The sequence below is a fragment of the Triturus cristatus genome, chromosome 7 (assembly GCF_964204655.1).
Source record: "Triturus cristatus chromosome 7, aTriCri1.1, whole genome shotgun sequence".
Classification (NCBI taxonomy): Eukaryota; Metazoa; Chordata; class Amphibia; order Caudata; family Salamandridae; genus Triturus; species Triturus cristatus.
This window is the reverse complement of record NC_140590.1, coordinates 1,360,547,563-1,360,572,260: the sequence shown is the minus strand read 5'-3', so window position 1 is coordinate 1,360,572,260 and position 24,698 is coordinate 1,360,547,563. Positions and strand designations below refer to the sequence as shown.

The following is a 24,698-nucleotide window of genomic DNA, read 5'->3' as shown; positions in this document are numbered from 1 at the left end:
TAGCGATGGATAAGTGCATGTCTGACAGCACACTTTGAAGTTTGCACCAGAACCTGCAGTATTCCCTGTTGCATAAATAGTTATTAAAGTCCCAGGAGGCGCCTGTCCGCCCACTCTGTCCTTTGCCTGTTGCTCTCTCACCTCCCCAGTTGGAGCACCCTTTAAAGGGCAGATATACTATAGATAATCCACTTGCTGTAAAGCTTGTCTTTCCAACCTTGGAGGGGCCCATGGTATGGCGCCAAAGGTCTGAGTCCACCTCCCCCCATTGCGCACCAGGATCCAGCGCCATGCGAGCCCGAAGCTCATCATATTGGGTCCAAGCATTGCCCCTCGAATTTAACATCGCCCTTAGTATCAGATCTATATACTTAAAGAAGGCCGAAGAACTCTCAGGATAGTTTTCGCAATAGATGTTTGCACAAATTAGAAAAGCCGCTGTCCAATTTTCTATTGTCAAGGGGTCCTAAGGGTTCTTGGCTAGCTCATATTCTTCTTCCTTGGAGCCCTCCTTAGCCCTCAACTCCCTATGTATCAATTTCAACATTGCTCGCATGCTATTACATGTACACACAGTTGATCCACAGGTTTCTTTTACTTGGGTATTGACCACTATCAGGCGCTCGCTCTGGCAGCCTAAATCAACACCCAAGCTGGTTTTTGTAGCGATAGCAAAAAGCAAGTACTTGTCTCTTGCTTTCTTGCCCCATCCAGAGACCTGTACGAGACATTCTAATCTGGCTTTTATACTGACCAGATCTGGTGCCATCTCTGGATTATTATGTTTCGTGTACCACACCAAATCAAAAGTTGTCTGAGAAATCAGAGCTTAGCGTGACGTTGATCGTTGTCCTCTATGTCTACATACATATTGGATCCTCCACTGCTCGCTTTCACTGCTGAGCTCAGTCTTAATGGCGTTTCCATCCTCACTGAGGGCTGTGTCACTGGTACCTTTCTATCTACTCTGTAGATGCGGAGTGGTAGACCTAAGGTTAGTTCTAGGTCCGTCAAATGCTGATACTGGTCTGAGGGCATCTAGGGTACAGTAGTCACTACTTTATTCCTTTCCATCAGTTCCTTGTTTTAACTCAAAACAGAGATTGAGATGATTTCTGGTCCCTGCTGACCTGCATTCAAAGCTGTACCTGATGATATTTCACCGCAACACATCTAGATAAGGGGTTTCCAAGTTGAGCTCTGGCAAAAAACAAAAGAAATGGAGGACGAAGATGGATCCCCTGACTACTGGTGCATGATAGAAAAGTGTCTGAAAGAGCAACTCTGCATGCATTTCCCTGCCCTACATGGCTTTTCTTTTTTTTTTTTAAAGTTCTGTTTATAGCATTTGTTGTTAAGACATAACCGATTAGTAAAATGTACAAAACAGACTGGGAAGAAAATGGAGAAAACAAAATACAGAATTGTTAACCCCAGACCCACCCTCCCACTGACCGACCTGACAAAGCTAATTAAATTGACACCTCGTCCTGCCTCATGCATTCATTGGATTAATTTTGTGATGCGTCCAGTCTCCATGGCTTGGAGTATGAACACCAAGTATACATTATGCGTACTCTGCTTTTATGAACCTGTGACTGAAGATGTTTTTATGCACACTGTAGTTACACTGCTCACTCCCTTTGATCGGGTCTATCTTGGGTGAGAAACACCTTGGTCCTTACCTTTGCTTACCAATTTGTAAAAAAATAAAAATAGGCGCTTCAGGCGGCCCAGAGAAGAGTGATGTATCATTTAGAAATGGATACAGTAATGCCCTTCTGTTGAGCATGCTTTCTGTCGCCCTTTAGTTATGTTGTAGACTTCAGATGTTCCAGTGGATTCACCTCTTTCCCAGAAGCTCTCGTAACTGGACACTCTGCAGTGCATTAATGCTTCTATTTGCTCATCTTTACCCTGGCTGGTTCGCATCTCCTCCCACTGCTATGCGAGTGAGTGCATACTCATCCTTGGGGGTTATGCTTCCTTCACGTTCCCCCACCTGTACACACAAGACCGGTTCTCGTGGATTGCTTTGCTGCGGCATGAGTCAAAGGTGGGGCGTGGAGATCGGTCCTGGTGCAAATCGCTCACAACACTGTCCTCTTTGTCGTCTCTTGTTTTCTGTTTATTTGTGGTTTGTTTCTTTTTGCACAGGTTGGAATTGTGCTCTTAACCACAACTCTCATGTGAGGCAGGAGGCTGATGAAGCGAGGCGAAGCAGTGACAGTTGCTATGGTATTGCGATAGAGAGGTTGTTTGGTACTCCAAAGTGTCCCTTCTACTGAATGGTAGCAACCAGTTCTGCTGTGTCATGGTGCAACCATTTCTTTGTGAGAAGGCTTGACAGAATGCCCCATTTTAAAGTTTGTTTGCTCCCTGAATATTGGAATCTCACTGCGCGACAATAATCTTTCTTTCTCCAGGCCTCTTGCATACTCCGCCTCCTGCATTTCACCGTCAGTGAACGCTGACCACTTGCTATCTATTGTATGGTTACCTTTACTTGGCCATCGAGATCCTTCTGCCTGAGACATGCACCCGGTAATGCAGAGCCCGGGCTCCTGAAGGGGACACCTCCTTCTTAAACATGCCATGGGTAGTTTTTACACTCCTTGAAGTGGTCCACAAGGTCTTTGGCAACACCCCAGTGGTTGAAGTGCATTAAATGTTCCGGAGTGGAATGGGGGCGGGGTCAGTGAGGGTGGAGGCGGGGCCAGAGAAGCAGCTAGAATGAATACAATTATCTATAATTACTTTGTTGGCCTTTCACATTCAGTTAAATACATGCAAAATGTAACCTACCCACTGCAAAAGAGAAATACATGCAAGTTATAATAACCAGTGGGAAAATGCACTCTTGTGCCACATGAAAGCTCAGTTGGTTAATGTGATCCCTGCAGTTGTCTGTGTGTAACCACAGTCGCACGACTGAATCCTTGATGACGCAGTGGGGAATAGTGATGTGCATTTATAGTGCTCTGATTACTCAGACAGTGACTGAAAGCACTGTGAATATGCAAGTCACTATTTCAATAATGTGTTACACATGTATAAGATGGAAGGTTGAACAATATGCAAGGAGATTTGGTCTTTAAGATTAAAACAAGTGCCTTAAAAAAAATATATATATAGATATATATATATAGATATATAGATAGATAGATAGATATAGATATATATATTTTATTTATTTAAAAGTAATGTAGACCGCAGTGAAATCACAAGTACGAACGCATTCAGGATGAAAGGTAAAGAGCTTCAATAAAGGTGCTCCAGCCCCTGCAACGCGTTTTGGACAACAGCCTTGATCACACATGGGGGCAGTGGTGATAGTGATCACACATATACCCATACATCATGCGCTTGGTTTCAAAACAGTAACCATAAATGAAGTACTAGCAGCGCACTGTAGTCAGATGCAGACCGGAAACTTCCGGCCATCTTGGAGTGTAGGAATAGTAACGTAAACACAATATAAGTATCCACTTGTGTGTATTGTACAGTTACTGTGCTCAAGATGCTGCAAGCGATAAATCTTACAAAATCAAAATGCATCCCCAGTTGTATGTGTAAACAAATGCTCCTGTATTGGTCCGTATTTGAGAACGTATGAGACAGCATATGGTTTTGTATGCATTTGAGACCAACACGTTGGTTTACGAAACATGTGGGCTTGTAACATAACATGAGAGGCACATCATAGCTCATAAGTACTGGCAAAAAGATGTTTACAGTATCAGCGTTCAAATATACTGCCTTTAATGGACCACAAAAGCTGTACAAATGGCCAGGGAATGAAGAACATTTCACAGCCGGAGAGGCCTTTCCATGTCATCCAAATCTAGAAATAAACGTGATAACGTGCAAAACCAAACCATAACACCCTGTGAGTCCATGATGTCCAGGAAGAATAGGGTAGGATGCCCCGGCCAGGGCCTCCTCTTGGAACCTAGCATGCCAGGTGAGAGTATCATCCTCTCCTCCCTGCAAATAAAACAGAAAAAAGGATATCAGTAAACTGCATAAATATTAAAACGCAAGTAAAACTGATCTTCATTATATACATTATTCTAGATGCATATATAACTCCTCATCGGGGTTCAGATAGAAAGGGATCTTGGTGTTATGCTCAATGATCAACTTGGATTCTCTTTTCCTTAATGTAGCTGTCCTATCCCTACCTCTGGGATTAAGACGGACATGTTCTATGCCAAAAAATCGTATCGGTTTTCTGTCACTATAGTGGTGTGTCTCAAATTGATGTGCAGCTGGGTAATGTTTGTCATGGTTTGTGATAGCTCTGATGTGCTCTGGGATCGTCTAGGATCCTCTTACGCAGATATGTGCTGCCCACATATCTGAGGTCACATGGACATTGCAGTACATATATGGTATAAGTCATACTGCAGGTGATAAATTGAGTGATGCGTTTGCGTTTTGTAGTGTCCGGGATGGCAAGGTCATTGCAGTAGGTAGAGTGTTCCCAAGCTTTGCCAAAGATATAAAACCCAGTGAGCTGGTGTCCTAATGTTGTGTGCCTCCCTACGGGTGATTGTATTCTGTCATGTCTCTCAGAGATCTATTTTGCGATATGTGATACTGAGTGTAGCACTCATAGACAGTCCTATAACAGGGTCACATTTAAGCAGATCCCAGTTTTTGACTATGATCCCACATATTGCCCCTGATTTGCTCTCAACATGGATCTTGCTACTGTGTCCAAAAGGATCCTGTTCCTAGACCGCCTACTGACACTCTGGATGGCTTTGTCTCCGACGCACTCAAGATATCCTCTTTGGGCAAAACGTTGTAGCATGATATTTTGCTCTGTCAAAAATTAGGCCTCATCGCTACAGTTCCTCTTGGCATGTACTAATTCCCCATAAGATATACTCCACTTTAACTGGCTAGGGTGGCTGCTAAGCGCATGGAATAAACTGTTCCCTACTGTGGGTTTTCTGTATAGTGTTGTGGTAACCGTGTTCTGTAGTGCGTGGATCTCAACGTCCAGGAATACTACGTGATCTCGACTCATGTTTGCTAAGAACTTGAGGTTCAGAGTTTTGTAATTCAGACTTTTACAAAGTCATCCGCCTCCAATTCGTTACCCTGCCAGATCATAAACAGGTCATCTATGCATCTGAACCAAAGTATGATCTTAATAATTTCTACACTGAATTCGGGAGCGGTGGACACCTGCTCCTCCCACCAGCCCATAAGCAAATTTGCATAGCTGGGGGCGAAGCAAGTGCCCATTGCAGTCCCTTGTGTATGTCTGTATATTGTTTTGTTGAATGGGAAGATATTGTTTGTGAGGCAAAACTGCATCATGTCAAGGAGCATCCATGTGCGTGCAAAGTAGCAAACCGGTCTGGCTCTGAGGAAATGCTAACATGCCATTATCCCATCCTTGTGTAAGATACTCTTATAGAGTGACTTAACATCAAGGACAAGGAGGAGAAAATCAGGTCCCCGCACAATGCCTTCAATCCTTTTGAGGAAGTACTTTGTGTCCTCTATGTCGGAGGGCAGGGCACCGACCAAAGGTATAGGAAATGGTCCATGTACCTGGAGGCATTCTCCAGGATGCTGTTCCTGGATGACAAAATCTGTCTCACCGGAGGGTTGGTGGAAGATTTGTGTATTTTCTGGGGAAGGTGCAGTGGAGGTAATCTGGTGGGTAAATTAAGAAATTGATATTCCTCAGTCTCTATAAGGCCTTTACTCTTCCAAGTTCTACATTTATTCCAAAGTAGGACAATGGTGCTCTTATAGTCAGACTTGCTGATAGTGGTGTAACAGTTTTTGTCGTTGAGTCGTTTGTTGGCTTCAGTGGGGTACATGTCAGTAGGCATGACCACAATGTCCCTTCGTTTTTTGGTGGGACGCACTATGATGCAGGTGTCATTGGCAAGTGACTCAATGGCTTTCCTGTGTCACCATGTGATCTTTTTACTGGCTCTATTGCCCTTCAACATAAGTTTCCTAAGAGCTTTCACTACCTTCTCATGGTAGGCATCTATCATATTGAAACCCAAAATCGGTGTCAATTTGGACTCGGGCTTGAAGTCAGTATGGACACTATATGCATATGCAATGCCCTGATCACACAGAATCTGTTCAACATCACTAGTGTCAACATCACAATCTTGCATCTCCATCAGTATGACATTAATTTAAGGTGCCTAGTAAATTTGAAAAGGTCAATTCTGGTCGCAGAAAGTCGCATGTGGGGCAATAAGAAAGTCCAAGACCCTCTTTACTGCTCCAGCCATAATTACTTTTCCAGCCATATTGCATCTCTACTTCGGTTTCTTATGCAGTTACCTGTTGCACTTACTCTTAACACCCAGATATATGCGATGCCTATCCTCTGTCCTTTGTCTTCATACGTGGTCAGTACTGACATTGGCACATGCAGATTCATCCTTGACATCATAGTAGGGCCACACATAGCCTGAGCGCCACTAATACATGAATTGTGATGGCATTTTTTGATGGCACATTATTTGAATTTTTCGAGATGCCTTTATTTTGTGACTATGAATGCTATCCGGCTCTGCCGTATTTTGCCCAGCATCTATTACTCCGAGTGCTCCATTTCTGGCAGTATATTTGAACGCTGATACTGTATACATCTTTTTGCCAGTACTTATGACCTATGATGTGCCTCTCATGTTAGGTTACACGCCTGCGTGGTTCGTAAACCGACATGTTGGTCTCAAGTACATACAAAACCATATGCTGTCTCACATTTTCTCAAACGCGGACCAATGCAGGCAAATTTGTTTACACATACAATTGGGGATATATTTTGATTAGGTATGATATCTCACTCATAACATCTTGAGCATAGTAACTGTACAGTAAGCAGAAGTGGATACTTATATTCTTTTACGTCATTATTAGTGCACTCCAAGATGGCCGAAAGATTTCTGTCTGTATTTGAGCACAGTGCACTGCTAGTCCTTCGTTTGTTTACTGTTTTGAAACTGAGCACCTGATGCATGTGTATGCATGCCATCAGCATCACCACAGGCGTGATCAAGGCCTCAGGCCGAAACGCATTGGAGAGGCTGGAGTATCTTTTATTAAAACTCTTACCTTTTCATTCTGAGTGTGCGTGTACTAGTGATTTCACAGAGTTCTACATTGGTCTTGTATACTGTGTGCCACGCCCTGCATCAGGCAACACCCCGAGTGGCAGCACGATGAAAGGAGCCTCTAGCACAGTTATTTAACAGTCTGCAATCGGACTGTGCTTAGTGCAAATTTTTGTGGTAAGTTTTTCCATTGGAAATACACACTCTAGAACGCAGAGGCTAATAACACCCATACATTATTGCTAAAAAAATAAATCTTTGTCACAACAAAGCGTCAAATAGCTCCATCCAATTGAAGCATCATACTGGCTCCCAAGTAGCCTTTAGAAACGCTACTTAACCAACTACACACATTTACATGTCTTTTAGGTAAGAGAGGCCCTGGCGAGAAGGCTTGTTTATTTTTTCTGCCTGCCTCTTCCTTGGCTTCACAGAACAGGAGACCCCCTTCCTTCCCTTTCAACCGAAGGCACCTGAACATTGGCATTAACTGTCCAGGAACCGTTGTATTTTAACAAAAAGTATTGAAACTGTTTCTGTAAAATTAAAGACTGGGAACATTGTTCCCATTAGACCCCGCCCACTCTAACCACTGAACAGTCTCTGTTGTGGCTTCATGCTCTGCCTGATACTTGAGGCCATTTCTAGTCTCAAAGCTTCTAATACTCCTCCACAGAGACTGGACCTTATGTAGGCAGTGAAAATCATTCTTTACCTTTTCCAGTTTTAAAAATTGAAATACTGGTTTCAGGTGCACATTTTTACTTCTTTGACTCTCTTCAAACCCTTTGTATAGCTCGGGGTAGCGATCAGGAAGAACTTCACAAGAGCGCAGCAGAGGGCCCTCTGGGTTAGGTTTTGTCGGGGGGTTCCGGATCATGGCGTTGATACATTCTTGGCGAGGCTGCTGGACAGTAATCTGAATAGGATATCCAGGAAAAGATATGCAGGAATTATGTTGCCACTCTGGGGGTATTTATAAAAACAGACTTGATGAGTGTCAACATTCACATTGTCACTTCCACCTTCCTACCACTTTGCATAATTTGCTCGCTGTTTTAATTCTGTTCCTTCCATTATGGTCAATGTCTTTACATGAAATGCTTGTAAAATTAGGTATATGTTGAGACAGTTCACAAGTTGTCCATGTGAAAATGGGTGATATAAATGTGATGTTGCAAATGTTTGGCAAAGTACATGTGACAAGAATGCCCCTTCCCTTGTCCCTCCTTGGGGAGATCCTCGGCATAATGCTGTCACTTGTGCAGAAACCATTTTACCTGCTTCCAGCAGAGACTGCTGTCTTGCGTTTTGACAGGCAGTTCAGAGAGAACTCTCCCGCTTGCATGAATGCTGGATCACCTTTCTTCGTGACAACCTGGTGATTATTACCAAGCTCCCCCATAGACTTTCACACCTTTAACTTGATGCCTAATGGTGTGCCCAGCTTCAAGGAAGTGTCTGACTGTTGGATGGAGGAGTTGTTGAGTACTCTTGTCAATCATTGGGTTAGTCAATTCCTAACTTCCATAGCATGTGCTTGTCTTTTGGTTGATGAGCTGATTGAAACAACATTTTTCCCTTACCCAGTACACAGGCATGCAGATTGACGTGATGTTTGCTATGCCACAAGTGTCCTTCATTCATCTTTACACTGCAAAGTTTGGGGAAAGATCATCTGGTTGCACTGTGTTTTTGATTTAATGTCGCAATGCGTCCTTTCCATGACATTACTGTGTCATGGCTTCATTCTCCCTCTTTTAAACTTTAAGAACAATATTGATGGATTATCAGTTTGTACCTGCAGGTGAAGAATGCATTTCTTTAGAGGCAGAGAAAAACTATTTGTCTCAAACTTATTCTGCACATTTGCAACACTCTTAACCACCTTGAGGCCTCTGGTCCGCAGTCTTTCTGCCAATATGCCCAAGGAAATCAAGTTCTTCTTCAAGAAGTCCAGCATTAAGAATGTACTGAGAAATAAGTAAGATTTTTTTTTTACTTTTTTCCCTTCAATGTTTTTCCTAATTTGTTCCACAGCTGTTTTACATATCAAAGGAGCATTGTTTTTCTTTCATCTTTAATGGAACCTCTGACTTTAGGTTTTCAATTCATAATTATGGTCACCTTTGAGCAATTTCTCCGGTCTCACCTACCGATATTTTTATCTGTTGGTTTTTTTTTCTTTTTTTTTAGCTCCTTGCTCATGATTGGATATCATTATCTTCTATCTCAAATACATGCCTCTTCCTACTTGTCTTTCCTTTCTATTCCCACCCTTGGTCCATTTTATTTCTTCTGCCCTTATTATTATTAAATGTATTGCATCCTCCTTTTGCTGACTTCTGGGAAATACATTTTTTCCTAGACTTTTAGTGTGCGGAGTGAGTGCAGAGCTTTCCCTTGTCCTCTTACCCCTGCCCAGACATCACTGTACACTCAGCACCACCGTCCTTAACTCATCTGTTGCTTTTTTTTCCTTTGCTGTTCTAATGTCTTAGTCCGCCATCTTGCAATGTTTAGTAAAAGTTTCAAATAATATGCCAAAAAGCTGCAGGTGTGCCACAATGGAGACAATCACATGTGCACACATTGGCAGCCACCTTCATATGATTTTTTCATTATTCGAAAACCATTCCAGACTCTCCGCCAGTATGGGCCATGCTGGCATGTACCTGCAGAGGTTTTGAATTTTTTTTTTACACTTATGTGCATGAAATTAACCATTAAATTGGCTTTACCGGTAAAGCCAATTGCATGGCCTTTTAAAGAAAAGCAAGAACTCTTGGCTTTGCCATTAAGTGTTATTATATCTTTATGTGAGATTCAAGCATTTCTAGCTTAAGATGTGATGAAATCACTTCACAACTGAGCAAAAATGCCATTGTAGGCCTTTATTCCACATGTTAGTTTTAGGGATTTTTGTATTGGTATATGTAGGCTATGCAATGCATTTCTTTTGCAAAATTATAATCGGTATGCATTTTCTAGAAGAGTCATCCAGTTTGGCCAGGATTTTCTCCAAAATATAGAGTGGCTGTTGGATATTGTCTTCATCCGTCCCACTGTTTTGCAAACTGTTCCATTAGTAATCTGTATCTTAGGTTCCCCTACCATGCTACAACGGCTTTAGACTTGTTTGACCGAGTGACTTATGAAAGGAAGGTGAGATGGTTCTGAGGGGCTGCATGAGGGTGTGGTCCTATACTTTACCAATGCATGTGTTCTACAATCTGCACACCTTTTGGTTGTTTCCGATAGAATAGCCCCTTCATTCTCCTCTGGTTAAGAGCGCCTGGTTCTCCTCCCCCACCCGCCAACATCGACCTAGTCTCCCCTGGCAGCTGTTTAAGCTAGAACTCCATTTAAATAAGCCACTATTATTTTCTCTGCTCGTTCATCACCCTCTCCATATAATTTGCCATTATAATGTAGAAAAACGTAATTCTTTTCTGTCTGGGAGAGTTCCAGCTGGCCTGCTTGATTCCTCACTTGTGTTATTAGGGCCCCTTTTGTTTCGGGTTGTGCATGGCATGCCAGTCAGCTTCCCTGCGTTTCCCTCTATTCCTATGACCGTGCCAGGTATTTCTTATAATTGTCATCTCAACCTCTCGCAATTGCTGGCATGTTTTTCCCTTCCTACCTCAAGTTGTTCATGGTTAGCAGGGTTGGTCCCTTTCCCGCTCATGCATAGTTTTATCTGATAGGCATAATTCCTTCTCTAGTGTCTCCTTAATTCTCACCGTTTGTGTTATCAGTGCCCCCAGACTTCAATTTATAAGGCGTCCCGTTCAATTAGTGTCGTAGCTGCAGATCCTTGGTTGAATGTGAAATAGTCACTGATTGCATCATGGAGGGATGTGCGAAATAGAGTGTCATCTAGTGACCTCCTCTGAAGTTTCCATGTGGGGATAGGGCCCTTTTGCTGTACTACAGGCATGCATGCACATGCGCATGGGGTTGTAGTCTGGAATAGTTAGGCCTGGATACTCCGTGTGTGTGATGTGTTGGTACACTCCTCCCAAGCACAACATTCTATCCCATCTTACATGCACATCATGCATTGAGGAATGAAAAGAATATTCTCTGTCCTCCTCGTAATTCATTCTCCAAGCATACAGTAACCCCCATTCCTTTATCAACTTCGCAAAACCCTGGGATATTTTAATGAGCTGGGTATTCAGCATGGGAGGCGTGGACCTATCCAGCCCCATATCCAGAAGTCCATTAAAGTCTCCTAAAAACATTTGATGTTGTGTGCATTTAACCAGCACTAAGACAAGTCTATCTAGAATCGCTAATTTCGGATATAGAAACCCCCCAGCACTATCTCAGTGCCTTCCAGTGTCCCCTTTACCAGGGCATCACGCCTTCCCCATTTTGGATAGCTTCAGCCAGAAAGAGCATGTTTGGTTTGACCAAACCACATCAGGGTTCCTCTGCATAAGCAAGAAGCTAGTGGTATATATTACCCCTCTCCATTTCTGCTTGAGCCTTAATGCTTCTTGTTTAATGAGGTGCGTCTCCTGTAGGAAAGCCACTTGAATCCCTATGCGTTTCAAATATGAATGTTTCTTCTGTCTTTTGGTGACTCTACACATCACTTTTCATTCCTCTCACACTCTCCTGCGTCAGGGAATTACCATTCGACACACCCCACCACAGCCAGCACATGTGTAGTAGCAACCATCTGTAGAACCATTGTGCAATGACGCATAATGAGCTGAACCAGCCACACTGACTTATTCACAACTTCCCTCGCCCAGGGCCAAATAGCAACTGCCCTACGCTCCAAATCGATAAACCTGTATAACCAATACAAAATGTCTCCCAACCATTTCTAAACAAGAGGATATTTGGGGAAACTTGTTCTCTATGCTCGCAGGCATTGGCCAATATCCCACCCTCCTTTATATCAAATGTCAATATCAGTTCCTTCATGAATTCTTGGACCATGTGTATCATGTGCCTTCCGGTAAATCAATATCGTGCATTCGTTAGATCTTGCACTCAGGTGGTCACCCCTCCATGGGGTATTTCACTTCATACTCCTGTCTCATAGATCATCTGCTATCCTGTGAGTCAACTAGGGCATGTCTAGGTGGTCATCTGAGCGTTTGTCAGAGCCCTAGTTTGTATTAGAGATTTCAGTGTCTTCCCCCAGTTCATGAGGCTGCATTCTGGTTGGTCATTTTCTACCTCCGCCATTGCTAACCTTTCCTTCTCAGTTTGAGTTCTTGTCACAGGTTTTACATCTCTGCAGGCTAATAGTCACTGTCATCTTCTTTTGGGGGGCGGGGTCCCATGTTGGTCCTGCTTTGCCGTCGTTACCTGCAGAGTACTGTTCTAGTCAGTGCTATACATCCGTGGTTCTTGGGAGAACAAAGTTTTACCTTCCAACATTACTTTTAGTTTTTTTATGAACTACATATTCCCTATTCCCCTCCACCCTCATTGTTTTCTTGACTGCAGTATATGACGTTCTCTTGTTTTGGATGGCGGTCATTGAATCAGGAAAGAGTGCTATTCTCAACCTTATATGGTCCTTCAGTTCTAGCCTTCTGTAACAACACACCTCTGTAGTGGAGCAATCTGGTCACTACTGGCATGGGCGCTCCCCCAAGTGAAGAAGGCATGACCAGGACCCTTTGTGTTCTTTCCAGCGAGAGAAACCTTGAAAGACTACGGTGCATCCTCGATAAGAAGCCAGTTTTATAGATGGGTGATGGTGATGATCTTTCCTATTCCCTCCAGGAGGCACACCACACTAATATTGTTGCCTCTGCTCCTTAGGTCTGCATCTTTCATTCTATATTTAAGAAAGCAAACTCTTGAAGTCAGGTCTACACTCTGCTTTGGTAGGCCATCTACATAGCAGGAGGCAGTTCTGTTAAGGCGTTCCTTGAGTGTTTCACTCTGGCTGCTAATTTACGTTGATCCTCTCGTGAGATAATGAGGTCCAGTGCCGCTGTATCAATACGTGTTCCATCTCCCCCTTGAAGCAGCTCTACTCTCCAGCATCTTATCCCGCTTGTTCTACAACCCTGTGTCTGTCTCAGGTATCTGTCCTTGGATATAGCGCGGTTTCCCCTACAACATCCTGGGTTTTTGTTGACTGACTTTCTTGGTTCAGGCTGTCTATACTTGCTTTTGGTTTCACCATTCTTGTGCAACTATAGAGTGCTTTCACAACCCCCTATGCTATACTTTGAGGCTTCCATATTCCTTCAGAACCCCCAAAAGCTGTTTCCTCTGTACCACCCTCTACTGTCGGTTCAATGTTTTATCACAGTAAGCTTTTCTGTTCAAATTAAATAAAAAAGTGGACCGGGGTGGGCAGACTATACGTGCCCAAGCCCACCCTCCATGTCTCCGTCAGTGTTTATCTTAAGCGTTGTTCGCTCAACATAAGCTAGGTTGTCAGTGTATCAGTTGCCACTGCCTGTGTGTATGCTAAGCCACCATGCCCCAGTCTTTCTTCTGTCAAGTTGCTCCACCATGCCCCAGTCTTTATGCCGTGGCAAGTTGCCTCTGCCCCTTTAATCTCATTCAGGCCCGTGCCCTGCAGCCCTCCGTTATCACTCCTGGGCCCATGCTTCTCCTCTGCCAGTGCAGGGTCCTGTAGTTGATCAACTGCCTCCTGGTCTAGTGACGCAAGCTGAGTAATCAGTTTGAACAGTCAATACCAATTGCCATATGCATGAGGCGGTCAGGCTCCCATACACACATCCTGCTCCCGCTTGTGCAGCGGCCTCCGCCCTTCACTCTCTTCTGTGCTGTTTCAGGAATTTAATGTACAGTGTGTTCATCATGTGGTGCATATCGTGCCTTCCTTTGTCTTCTGTCTCTTGGACCATTGACGATCCACCGCACCTCCTCAGGCCTGGCTTTCGATCTCCAAGCAATCCGTCCCGTTCTCCATGGCCCTCGCTCCCCAGCTCAGTTTTGCAGTACCTTCAGCTTGCTATCACATCTTGACCTACAGCTTGTCGCTGTGCAGGCATGTCCTCTGCTCAGCGTTCTCCTGTCGCAGCTCAGCCCTAGTCTTACTGGTGTTTTCTTGAGTCAGCCATGGGTGCCAGCCTGAATTTTACATCTCTGGGAGCGGCCTTCAAATAAAGCGGATTATCTGCGGCTTCCGTTTCTTTTTTTGAAAATGTGTTTTCTTTCCTGTGTGACTCCTGTATTGCACCCCCAGGAGCAGCCTTATATCTCCTTGCGGGCCCGTGGGTCCCAGAATTGTAGGGGAGGGAGGTCGCCTAGCCTGGGGCTAGGAACTACGTGGCTAGCTCTATCTGCGTTCGCCCATGCCCCCGAGTGCGTATAGGATTGTGGGTGCATTCATGTGCAGGTTTCTCTGTTGGTGTCTGTCTTGCTGTTTGCCCCTTCCTGTGTACATCTGTGTATGTGTGCACCTTCCTTTGAGTCTCCCGTCTTGGGATGATTGTCTGTGTGCTTGTGCATGAGCTAACTGCCAATGTGTGCTATTAATTTTTTTTTTTTTTTAAATAGGCGTATTATTGAAAAATTGTGGATAATGAGCATAATAGTCCCATCCTGACCAAAGTCTTAGCACCACGCACATACCCAAAATCCTCTTGTAGACCCAGAAGTTCCACCTTGGAGGACACTTTTATACTAACAAGAATGTTGTTGTCCTCTCCTAGGGCCTCCCAGCTCACTTTCCCAGTTTGTGTGGAAAAACTGCACCCATAATCTCTATGGCACCTAATGCAAGCAAGGAAGGAGCTTCTCTTGATTTTCAACAGCCTCTAGGGTTTATAGCATATTATAAAAAAAAATTGAATAAAGTTAGACACAGTCAAGATTAGATAGCACTTGGGGCTATTCGTGCCTCCTACCCTTTCTCGTCTGTCAGTGACCCTATGCCTGCAGACCCTTGCGTTCACAATGCCACAAACAAGTCTGTTGTATCTGCAACTTGGATTTGATAAACCTATGAAACCACCTTTATACTCCGCTTGTCCATGAAATGCACCATCTGACACTATTTTCAGAACACATTTCTTAGGGGAGAATCTGAACATCGTTTTGACCAATGTTACTACCCCGCTTTACTTAAAAAAAACTCAAGTTTGCTGGCAGCACTAGCTGGATTCAAAGGCTGGGACAACATTGGAATCTCCACATTAGGGGATGTAATGCGCGGTGTTGTCCTCAAATCTTTCCAAGATCTTCAGCAAGAGTACCACATGCCAAAAACTCATTTCTATAAATACCTCCAGTTTCGGCATGCTGTTTACCCAAGTATTTCAGGCTTAGAGGCTCTTCCTGAATTAAGTCCGATTCAGGCCAAGATTTTCATGGGGGAATTACAAGATCATAGGATTACAAAGATTTATCAATCCCTGGTGAATCACAGCTCCACTACGCTAAATTAACTCGGAGGGGCCTGGGTGGGGGATGTGGGCCAATTGGATGGGGATGACTGGATGGACGTGCTGGCCTTCCCTAGAGTATCAGCGATATCAATGAGGCTACGTTTCATTCAATTCAAATACCTTCACCGGGTCTATTACACAAGTCTCAGGCTGTGGAGGGCTGGTCCGGTGGCATCCCCGATGTGCCTGCGATGTGGACGAGAAGAGGGGTCCCTAATTCATACCATCTGTTGGCCTGCTTGGCGGAGGCACTGGGGTGGAAACTCCCCTCCTCACCGAGACTGACGATTCTCCATATTATGGAGGGCATAGGAGGTAACATATACAAGAGGCACTTACTGTTACTGGGGTTGACTTTAGACAAGAGAGATATAGCAAGGCTGTGGAAGGCGTCAACCCCCCTCCTCCCTCTCAGCATGGAAGAATTGGTTGGATTACAGCATGGGGTTAGAGATCCTGATATTTAAGGCCAGGGGTTGCCTGCAAAAACATCCCAAAATTTGGAAACGATGGGCAGAATACCGGGGCCTGGAACTAGACCCGGTGCCCCCAGTGTATGCATCTGTCTTAATCTGTGGTCACTAGGGTAAGGGACTGGAAATGTAGTGGAGAGATGGTGTCGCTGAAGATGGGATATGTGGTGATAACCAAAGCGTATGTCTGCTAGTGCAACTGGGGGGGGGGGGGTGAGGTGGTTAAGATGTTCATGTTACATTGTATTCTTGATACTGATGATGAAAATGTATAAATTAACTGTCAAAGAGAATGACTTGCAATGTCTGATGTGGCGGATGTTTCCTGGTTTAAGGAGCACTGCACTGTATACAACTTTTGACATAATAAAATTTGTTTAAAAAAAACTCAGGTTTGTCTAACCATTTCAAAAAATGCGTCAGTTACGCCAACATCCACCTGAAACGTTTTAATAAACCCTGCCCCTTACTAACCAGCATTACTAAAGTAGCATGACTCACAAGTTGCCTATAATGGTATTTTTTTTGGGGGGGGGTGGCACTGGGCCCTGCATGTAAAGTCAATCAATGCTGCTCTTCTAGTGCGCCTTAACATGCGCCATATGTCACAGGTTTTCCTCAAAATTTCCCCAGAGGGTAATAAATGAAATGCTGTATTGCTAATCATAATTCGCAAATGTGGTTCCACTCTTCATCATATATTTACTGTGACAGAGCATTAAAGCTCAGGCGTCTTCTCAATAGTCAGACTCCATATATCGGGTGAAGGGGAGCTTCACTAGTTCCCAATAACTTCATCACTGTGAGTAGTTATTCAGTTATTCAAATGTTGTTCGTCCATTTGTAGAAAAGCTCTGTCTTAAAACTAGAGAGGCTGGATGGTGGTTGTCTCAACTTCTTTATTCCACCAAAATCGCCCGCTCATCAGTCCCCTCTCTGCTCCATCCTCCAGTAGAGTCGCATCCGCCACACCTTCCAGCAGTGTCACAGTCCCCCCCCACGTCACTGAGTAGAATGCTTCAGCTATGAATTGCCTTATTATTGTATTGTTTATCTCTTGCTGACTGCGAGACTTACTCATGAGGGCGTGCAATGGTCAAAATGAGTTTGGGCCAAAATTGTCATTTTTTTTTATGTATCTTGTACTTTTATGATCTATGTTTTAAGTGGATCGAGTAAAGGGATTGATTGATTGACTGAGTAGAATGTACATGTTCAGTGACTACTTAAAGGGAAGACTACAACGCCCTCTTCTTCGACTAGCATTTGTATCAGTATTGCGGTTTTTGTTTGGAGCGGTAACACAACAGTATGTGCAGTTGAGGATTGCTGTGGTTACAGTTCGAAGTTATAAGTTACCCGTACATCTTTCTCAGCCATTCTTGCTACCAAAGTTTTACCGAAAGACCACTGATGCCTTTTTAATAAAATGTTAACTATACATTTCTAAGTGGCGTTATTTCATACATCACTGAAACATGCTGTTTCTTCCAGGTGCTACAAAAGAAATTGGGTCTGCACTGACCAGGATGTGCATGAGGCACAGAAACATCGAATCCAGGTTGAAACAGTTGACAGTGTAAGTTTTTTATTTTTTATGGTTCATCGTCCTTCATAATTTGAAAAAGAAACAATGAAAAAACTAAGTATATATATATATATTTAATTTGTATAATATAAATGCAATTGACTTCATTACCTGTGGCATATTGACCAGGTCTGCGCGTATCCTTGTGCCACATGTAGCTGTGCTTAAGCATGTATGGGGGAAATTGGATTGAGAGCTACAATTGACATAGCCTTGTTAGCTATGGTTGGAAGGACATGGGTTCCATATATGTATTTATGCCACTCTACTCCAAGCTACCCCACTCTATGCCACTTCACTCTATGCCACTTCACTCTATGCTACTTTACTCTAAGCCACTCTACACTACGCCAGTCTAAAACAATCTTCTCTATGCCACTCCACACAATACTACTCTGTGCCACTCTACCCAACGCCACTCCATGCCACTCTAATCTATGCCACTCCACTGTATGCTCTTAGCATGTTGTGTGATTGTGTAGCTGTATTTAAGTGTATATTTATGCTACTCTACTCCAAGCCATCCCACCCCACTATGCCACTTCACTCTATGCTACTTTACTCTAAGCCACTCTAAAACAATCTTCTCTGTCACTCTGTGCTACTCAACTCCAGTCTACGCCACTCCATGCCACGCCACTCCACACAATGCTACTCTATGCCACTACTCCACTCTACGCCACTCCATGCCACTCTAATCTACGCCACTATGCCACTCCACTGTATGCCACTCCGCTGTATGCCACTCTACTCTGCACCACTCCACTGTATTCCACTCCACTTCATTCTACACCAATCCAGTCCACACAATGCTAATCTTCGGCACTCTGTCACTCTACTCCACTCCATATGACTTCACTCTACTCTACGCCACTCTACTCTACGGTGCTCTACTCCACCTCACTATGCCACTCTACTCTATGCCACTCTAATCAATGCCACGCCGCTCGACACCACTGCATGCCCCTCTACGCCACTCTTACTCCACACCACTTTACCCTGCTCCACTCTATGCCACTCTACTCCACTCTATGCCACTCCTCTCTACTCTATGCCACTCCTCTCTACTCTATGCCACTCCTCTCCACTCTATGCCACTCCTCTCCACGCCACTCTACTCCATGCCACTCCACTCTACTTGATGCTGCTCTCCTCTAAGCCACTCTATACAAATCTACTCTACGCCACTCTGTGCTATTCCACTCTAGTCTATGCCACTCCACACAGTGCTACTCTAAAGCACTCTACTCTACCCTGTGCCACTCTGTTCCATTCTGTACCACTCTACGTCACTATGCTAGTCTACGCTACTCTATTCTGTGCCACTCTACTCCATGCCACTCCTCTCTATTGCACACCTCACTCTGCCAATTCAAACACTGCTACTGTACGTCACTCCACGCTATGCCACCCCTCTCTATGCCGCTCTGCTGTATGCCATTCTACTGTACCTCACTACACTCTATGGGGCTCCACTCTATGCCGCTCTACCCTACACCACTCTACTCCACCCTTCCCTATGCCTCTTTGCTTATGCAAATGTACTGCACTCTATACTCCACTTCAAGGTATACAGTTTCATTTGTCAAATGACCATGAGACTGACCTACCGACTTTCTGTGTACTCGCGTTCTTTATTTCTGAGAAAAAGCCCCATCTTTGCACAATGTCTGAGATTGTGCTGGTTCCCTTATCTCCTGCTGAGAGCAGACACGGTGTGCTCTGGCTGTTTTGCCTAAACACACTGAGCTCGTGTTGTGGACTGTGAAAGTTGGCTGCATGGCGTTTTAAAATAAACAAGAACTCTGTCACGCGGCTCCTTTGCATCAGAGGCTGCCAGGCTGCCTCTAAACCCTGTCTGTGTGTACGCGCAGCCATTAGGAAAGGGACTTTTTGGGATGTTGATTATGAGTAAAGTATACTTTTTGTGTTCACCATAAGAAGATGAACTTGAAAACGATATATTTCATGCTGGGGAATTTGTGGCCAATGCAGGACTCCTAGACATCTCTAGAGCCTAGAAGCCTCCAAACGTAGATCTCAGATTCCACGGGTCTAATGCTCTCTTGTTATTGTTGCCCTGCCTACATATTGTAATATGTTTATATATGCCAAGGGCATCAGGCGTACCTTTTGTTTTCTCCGATTTTAGCGGTGCATTTCGAAGGTATTTAATTTGCAATTATAGTGCCATTCACTCCTACTTGCAGACTTAATGTTAGCCTTTTTAGAACATGTGCGACTGCATAGGGCCAAAGAAATCCGAGAACTGCTGGTGGAGAGTTACTGTACAGGCCTGGTAACCCATTGGTTGGTAGAATTGTAATAATGTGATCGTGTGACATTTCAAACGAATGAACCTGCATGGTTTTAAGCAAAGTCAGTTATTTCACCATAGGTTTGAAGAATATTATTTATATTCTCATCACCAGTCACACAAAAATATTCTAAAATTATGTTTAAACATTTATACATGCAACAGTCAAACATTTATAATCCATCCTTTCTTTAGTCCATCCATATCACACCGAAGTCAAAAGAATACCCTAGTATATTTACAGTCTATGTTTATATATGTTGGGTTGAGCACCAGAAAGAATTTACCATTGGCAGTAAGTATATTTTACATTTTGATTTCTCACACGTGAAGATTGTTTTCCTAAGGTACTGTTCTATCCATGCTAGACATTTTCAGAAGTGAACATTATATGGAATTGACCAGGAGCTTTTGGATGTCTTCATTAGTGAGGTGTTACAAGCAAATCTCGTGATGTGAGAAGTGGATTTGAAGAGACGGGCATGTTTTCTGGATTTTTACAACCTGCCTTTTGGAGTAGACTACCCGAAGTTTGTTCCTGACATTAATGAGGCTCAGGTTTTGATTGCATTCCGTATTTGCATTTCTGAAGGGATCTATACCTTTCTTTCCAGTACATATCAAGTATAATACATTATCATCGGTTTAGGTGTAATTCCAGGGCCGACTAACACACGCGATATGAGAAGGGATTTATTGTGGACATTTACAGAATCAGAGACAGTGTTAGACTTTGGGGAATCAAAGGCCCTCATTTGCATTCATCCTCTTTTGAAATATGTTCCCTGATGTCCTGACCCGAAGCCAAATTCTAACCATCCAATGGACCATTCTGTGCTGAAACAGTTAAATTGTGGTAGATTTTACCAACACCTTATGCAGAACGCATAGTTTTGAAATTGGTTGAATGCTGATAGAGATGCATGGAGATGTTTTACTTCTGTGAATGACAAATGCAGAAGTTCACATGCCTCAAACCCTTCCTTCTGTAGCGCAGCAAATATTCAGAACTCGATCGTGCATCACTGAGATCTCAAGCAAACCTCTTGAAACCTCTTGCCTTCAGTATGGTTTTGAAAACAAATCCATTCCACCTCCATCTAAACTAGCTGCACACATGTTTTGTTTACCCAGCAGGAGTTCTGAAGGATCTCTTAAAGTTTCCAGATTGACTAGTTTTCAGAATGAAGTGTTTTCTTTGGTTCGGATCTAAAGGGTCTTAAATTATATCAAGAGCTTTTATATGAAAAGAGTACACTTCTCCCAAGGCAAAGATTGTCTTTGCATTTGTAGGGTACTGGCACTAATGCTTTTCATGGTCAATGATTTGAGTTAAAAACTTTATTTAAGGAAATCTGTTTAGGTATGGTTTTTGTGTGGTAGTAGATTAGTACTCGCGTTGCAATTTGCCTTGAACATTTAGTGTTTTATTGAAGCCTCTTCTGATAGTGGTTAAAGACTCAGATTTCAGGTGGTGGTACTTATTGCTTCATTTAATATTTTATAAATTGCTTCAATTAAAGTGACAGTGTTGGGATGGTAAAGTCCTCTGCATGGTACATGGGCATGTACCCCTGCACTGATTGCCTGGCTGTGTGAAACGGCCATCCTGACTTTTTGTTTGGCTCTGGCACCAAGCGAATCTGGCATGTGTGCAGAGGCATAGACCTGGCGCTGGTAGTGCGAGGTTCAGAACCTGTGTCAGGGCACAGAATAAGTGCACTCATGCCCTATGTAAGTCACGTGAAGTGGTGGTGGTGGTGGTGGTGGCGGCAGCATAACGAGTTTTCGTGTCCCATCAGTGTGAGCAGACCTTTTTTCCTATTTGTTGAGGCGACAGCAGTCTACTGATCGTCTTTGGTGTAAAGCTCTGCTGTTATGTGAGCCTGAGATACTTGCTCAAACATTTAGTTTGCGTGTTGAGTGCATACATGTGAAGTGAATGTTAGCACGTGTTTGCTAGTAGGGCTTTTTGTGTTGTGAGAGTGTATGTACTGGTATGAGTGGGAGCCATTTTGGATGTCGCCAGGTGTAGTAGCAAGGCACAAGATGGAGGCTGGATTCAGCTTCCCCAGATATGCAAGTGTACTGACTGCGTTCCTATAGCAAGAGGTTGGAGATCCAAACACTAAAGTGAAGAATGATGGCGATGGGGCAAACGTTAGTGATTCAGTGAGGACCTTGCCAGCAAAGGGCTGCTCTTTAGCTATTCTTGAGCACTGCCGTTTAGTAGACAGTCTGGGTGCTCCTGTGACTGTAGCTTCTTTTGCACAAGATGAGGACGTTTCTAGGCAGAGCCTGCCTTTTTTCTCTATCTGATTACTGATTTAGGAAGGCTGATGACAGCCAGGTGCAGATATCTCGCACTTAGTTGTACTCTTGTTATGGATACTTTACTTGGAGCTACTGCTCCATTGCTACCCGCTGTGAGAGCCATGACTGTGCACATAGGCTGTGTCTGAGGCATAGCCAGAAAATGACATTTAAATGAGGAACCCACCCCAAGCTGTTTCTTAAACTTTAGTCAGTGTCTCCACATCCCCAGTCTGGAAAATGTATATAAAAGTGCAATCCAACCCACCCCACTTTGGTCCAGTTCCAAAGAAGAGAGTGCTCCGCAGAGTATGTGAAGGACTGCTGTATGACTAGGGCTGGTGTCTGCATAACAGTCAGTATTCCAGAGGTGAGTGATCATCTGAAGTCTGCACTTTATGCTGGCGGATCTCATGGCCTGCTAGAGCCTAGAAGACTGGCTGCTGAGAGAGGGAAGGAATGTGTCTGGCCTTGTAGGAAGGGAGACTGTCCAGAAGGAGAAGACTATAGTGTTCCTGGCATGAGGAACAACTAGATGAAGCAAGAGACTAAAGAGTGAGAAAACCCAGGAGCGACCTGTGTGAAAGCGCTCCCTAGTCTCCCCAGACCAGTGCCAAGACTGAGCTCGAAATATAATGAAAATTTCACTAGACCCACAGGTCTAGTAACTTGAAACATCTACTCGACCTAACTGTAATGCAGTTAACCTCTGTCTTTGAAAGCTGAGCAAATGTGACAAGTTAACAAGAATTAATGGCATTTTTATTGCTCATTCCGTTTGTGAGCAATAAAGATGCCTTTAAATCTTGCTCTGCTTTCAGAGGTAGAGGTCAAAAGTCAGTTTGCCTTCCTACTCACCAGAAAGGGTGAGTAGGACCTGATAATAGCTCATCCTAATTAAATCTGGCTCACAAATGCGAGCGTGGGAGTGGATTTTTCAAGCCCTGCAAAATTTTGGATTGGAAAGTAGGGGTGGGCGGAATTTGCATAGTTGCGCTACGCAAAGCTCCGCGAAATGGTAAAAAATCTCCGTGAGCATGCAAAAGTTCCGCAAACACGCGCAATGGCTTGTTCCACGTGTTCGCAATGCTTTTTTCCTGTTCGCGAACGCTGTTTGCGTGCTCGGTGAGAAATATCTCGCGAACACGCATTTTTAAAGCACAAACAAGCAAAAAATTCCGCGAAGATGCGGATCGCGGAATTTTTGGCAATTCCGCTTTCTCCGCGGAACTCGAAATTACTCAAATTACCCAAATTCTGCTGGCGTCGGAATTGGGTATCCCTTTTTGCTACCGATTCCAAAGCCATGATTGGATTGGATGCCGCTACTGCACATGACACCCATTTGCTGATGGCTTGCCCAGAGGCTACACTTGCCATCCAATGGCCTCTTCTGCACCCATTGAAATGCCAGAAGAACCATTGGATGCAGAGCAGGAGACCGACGAACAGCTGTCCTAGATCGGTTACACAAGCATAGGCCATTGATAGAACATATGGAATCTTAGTGAATTAAGACTACCAAGTGATGTGCCCGCATGGTCACCCAGTCAAATATATGACCTTTTCTTTTTTAACACCACACAGCCCATGTAGGCCTTTTCATGCAGAAAATTAGAACCTTCGTCTTGATTAAACTCCACAGCACCTTGGAGTAGCGCAATCTAGGGGCTGAAACATGTTGACTGATTATTAGGGTTGGGTTGTTCCCCTTCATTTTGATACCATACTGGGGCGTGAATAAAAACCTTTGGTCCGCACTAAGGTATTTTAACAGTATTGTATCTCTGTATTGGAGGTGGTAGGGACGCCATATATTTTACCCCCACTGCATCGACTCCTCTTAAGACCTTTGCTGTTAAACACCATAAGAGCTCCTCTGTGATGGAGTGTTGTAGCCTACTCCGTGGACTTCTGTTACTGGCGTGAGAAGGTGCCCTATGATGTGACAAACCAGCAAATGGTGGGTGAGGGCTACTGCCCTGAAAGGAAGGGATTCCCTGTCAAAATGTCCTATGACAACACAGCCTCGTCACTAGTTCGAATATCCACTGGGTACTCATTGTTGATATATTATTTGATACTCTTCTGCACCCACCCTGGGAAGACCATCCCACAGAGGGTTGTGCCGCTGAGTGAGACTGCGCACTGAGCCTCCCTAACAGTGAGGTTCTGAGTAAGGTCACCGCTGCGATGGCGGCCGTACAAGACCTGCTGCCGTAGGAGCGGACCTCTGACTGCGCATGTCCTGCACTGCAAAAGCTGCATCAACAGTAATGCAGGGGACTGCGGGGTCCAAACTGTTAGTGGAACAAGAGACTATGGAAGCAGAATTGTGTTGCTGTACATACTTAAGACTTGTACCAGGTTTACCTGTATCGGCGAAAGCATACGGAACTGTGGAGCTCATCTAAACTTTCAGCTACTTTTGAAGTGAACTCATCTGTGCCTAATACTGCGTTACACAAAGAGGTTTTGTAGACTCTGGGAAACTTATAG

At 44.0% G+C, this 24,698-nt stretch overlaps 1 protein-coding gene across 4 annotated transcripts in view; it reads left to right on the top strand.

Moving 5' to 3' along the window:
* Positions 1-24,698, top strand: part of LOC146812060 (protein MTSS 1-like) — a 509,468-nt gene that overhangs the window by 187,211 nt on the left and 297,559 nt on the right. For all 4 annotated transcript variants that reach the window (XM_085619068.1, XM_085619067.1, XM_085619069.1 and 1 more), the window contains exon 4: positions 17,476-17,560. In XM_085619068.1, the coding sequence (XP_085475194.1) occupies positions 17,476-17,560 (85 nt within the window). The remainder of the gene's footprint in view (positions 1-17,475; positions 17,561-24,698) is intronic.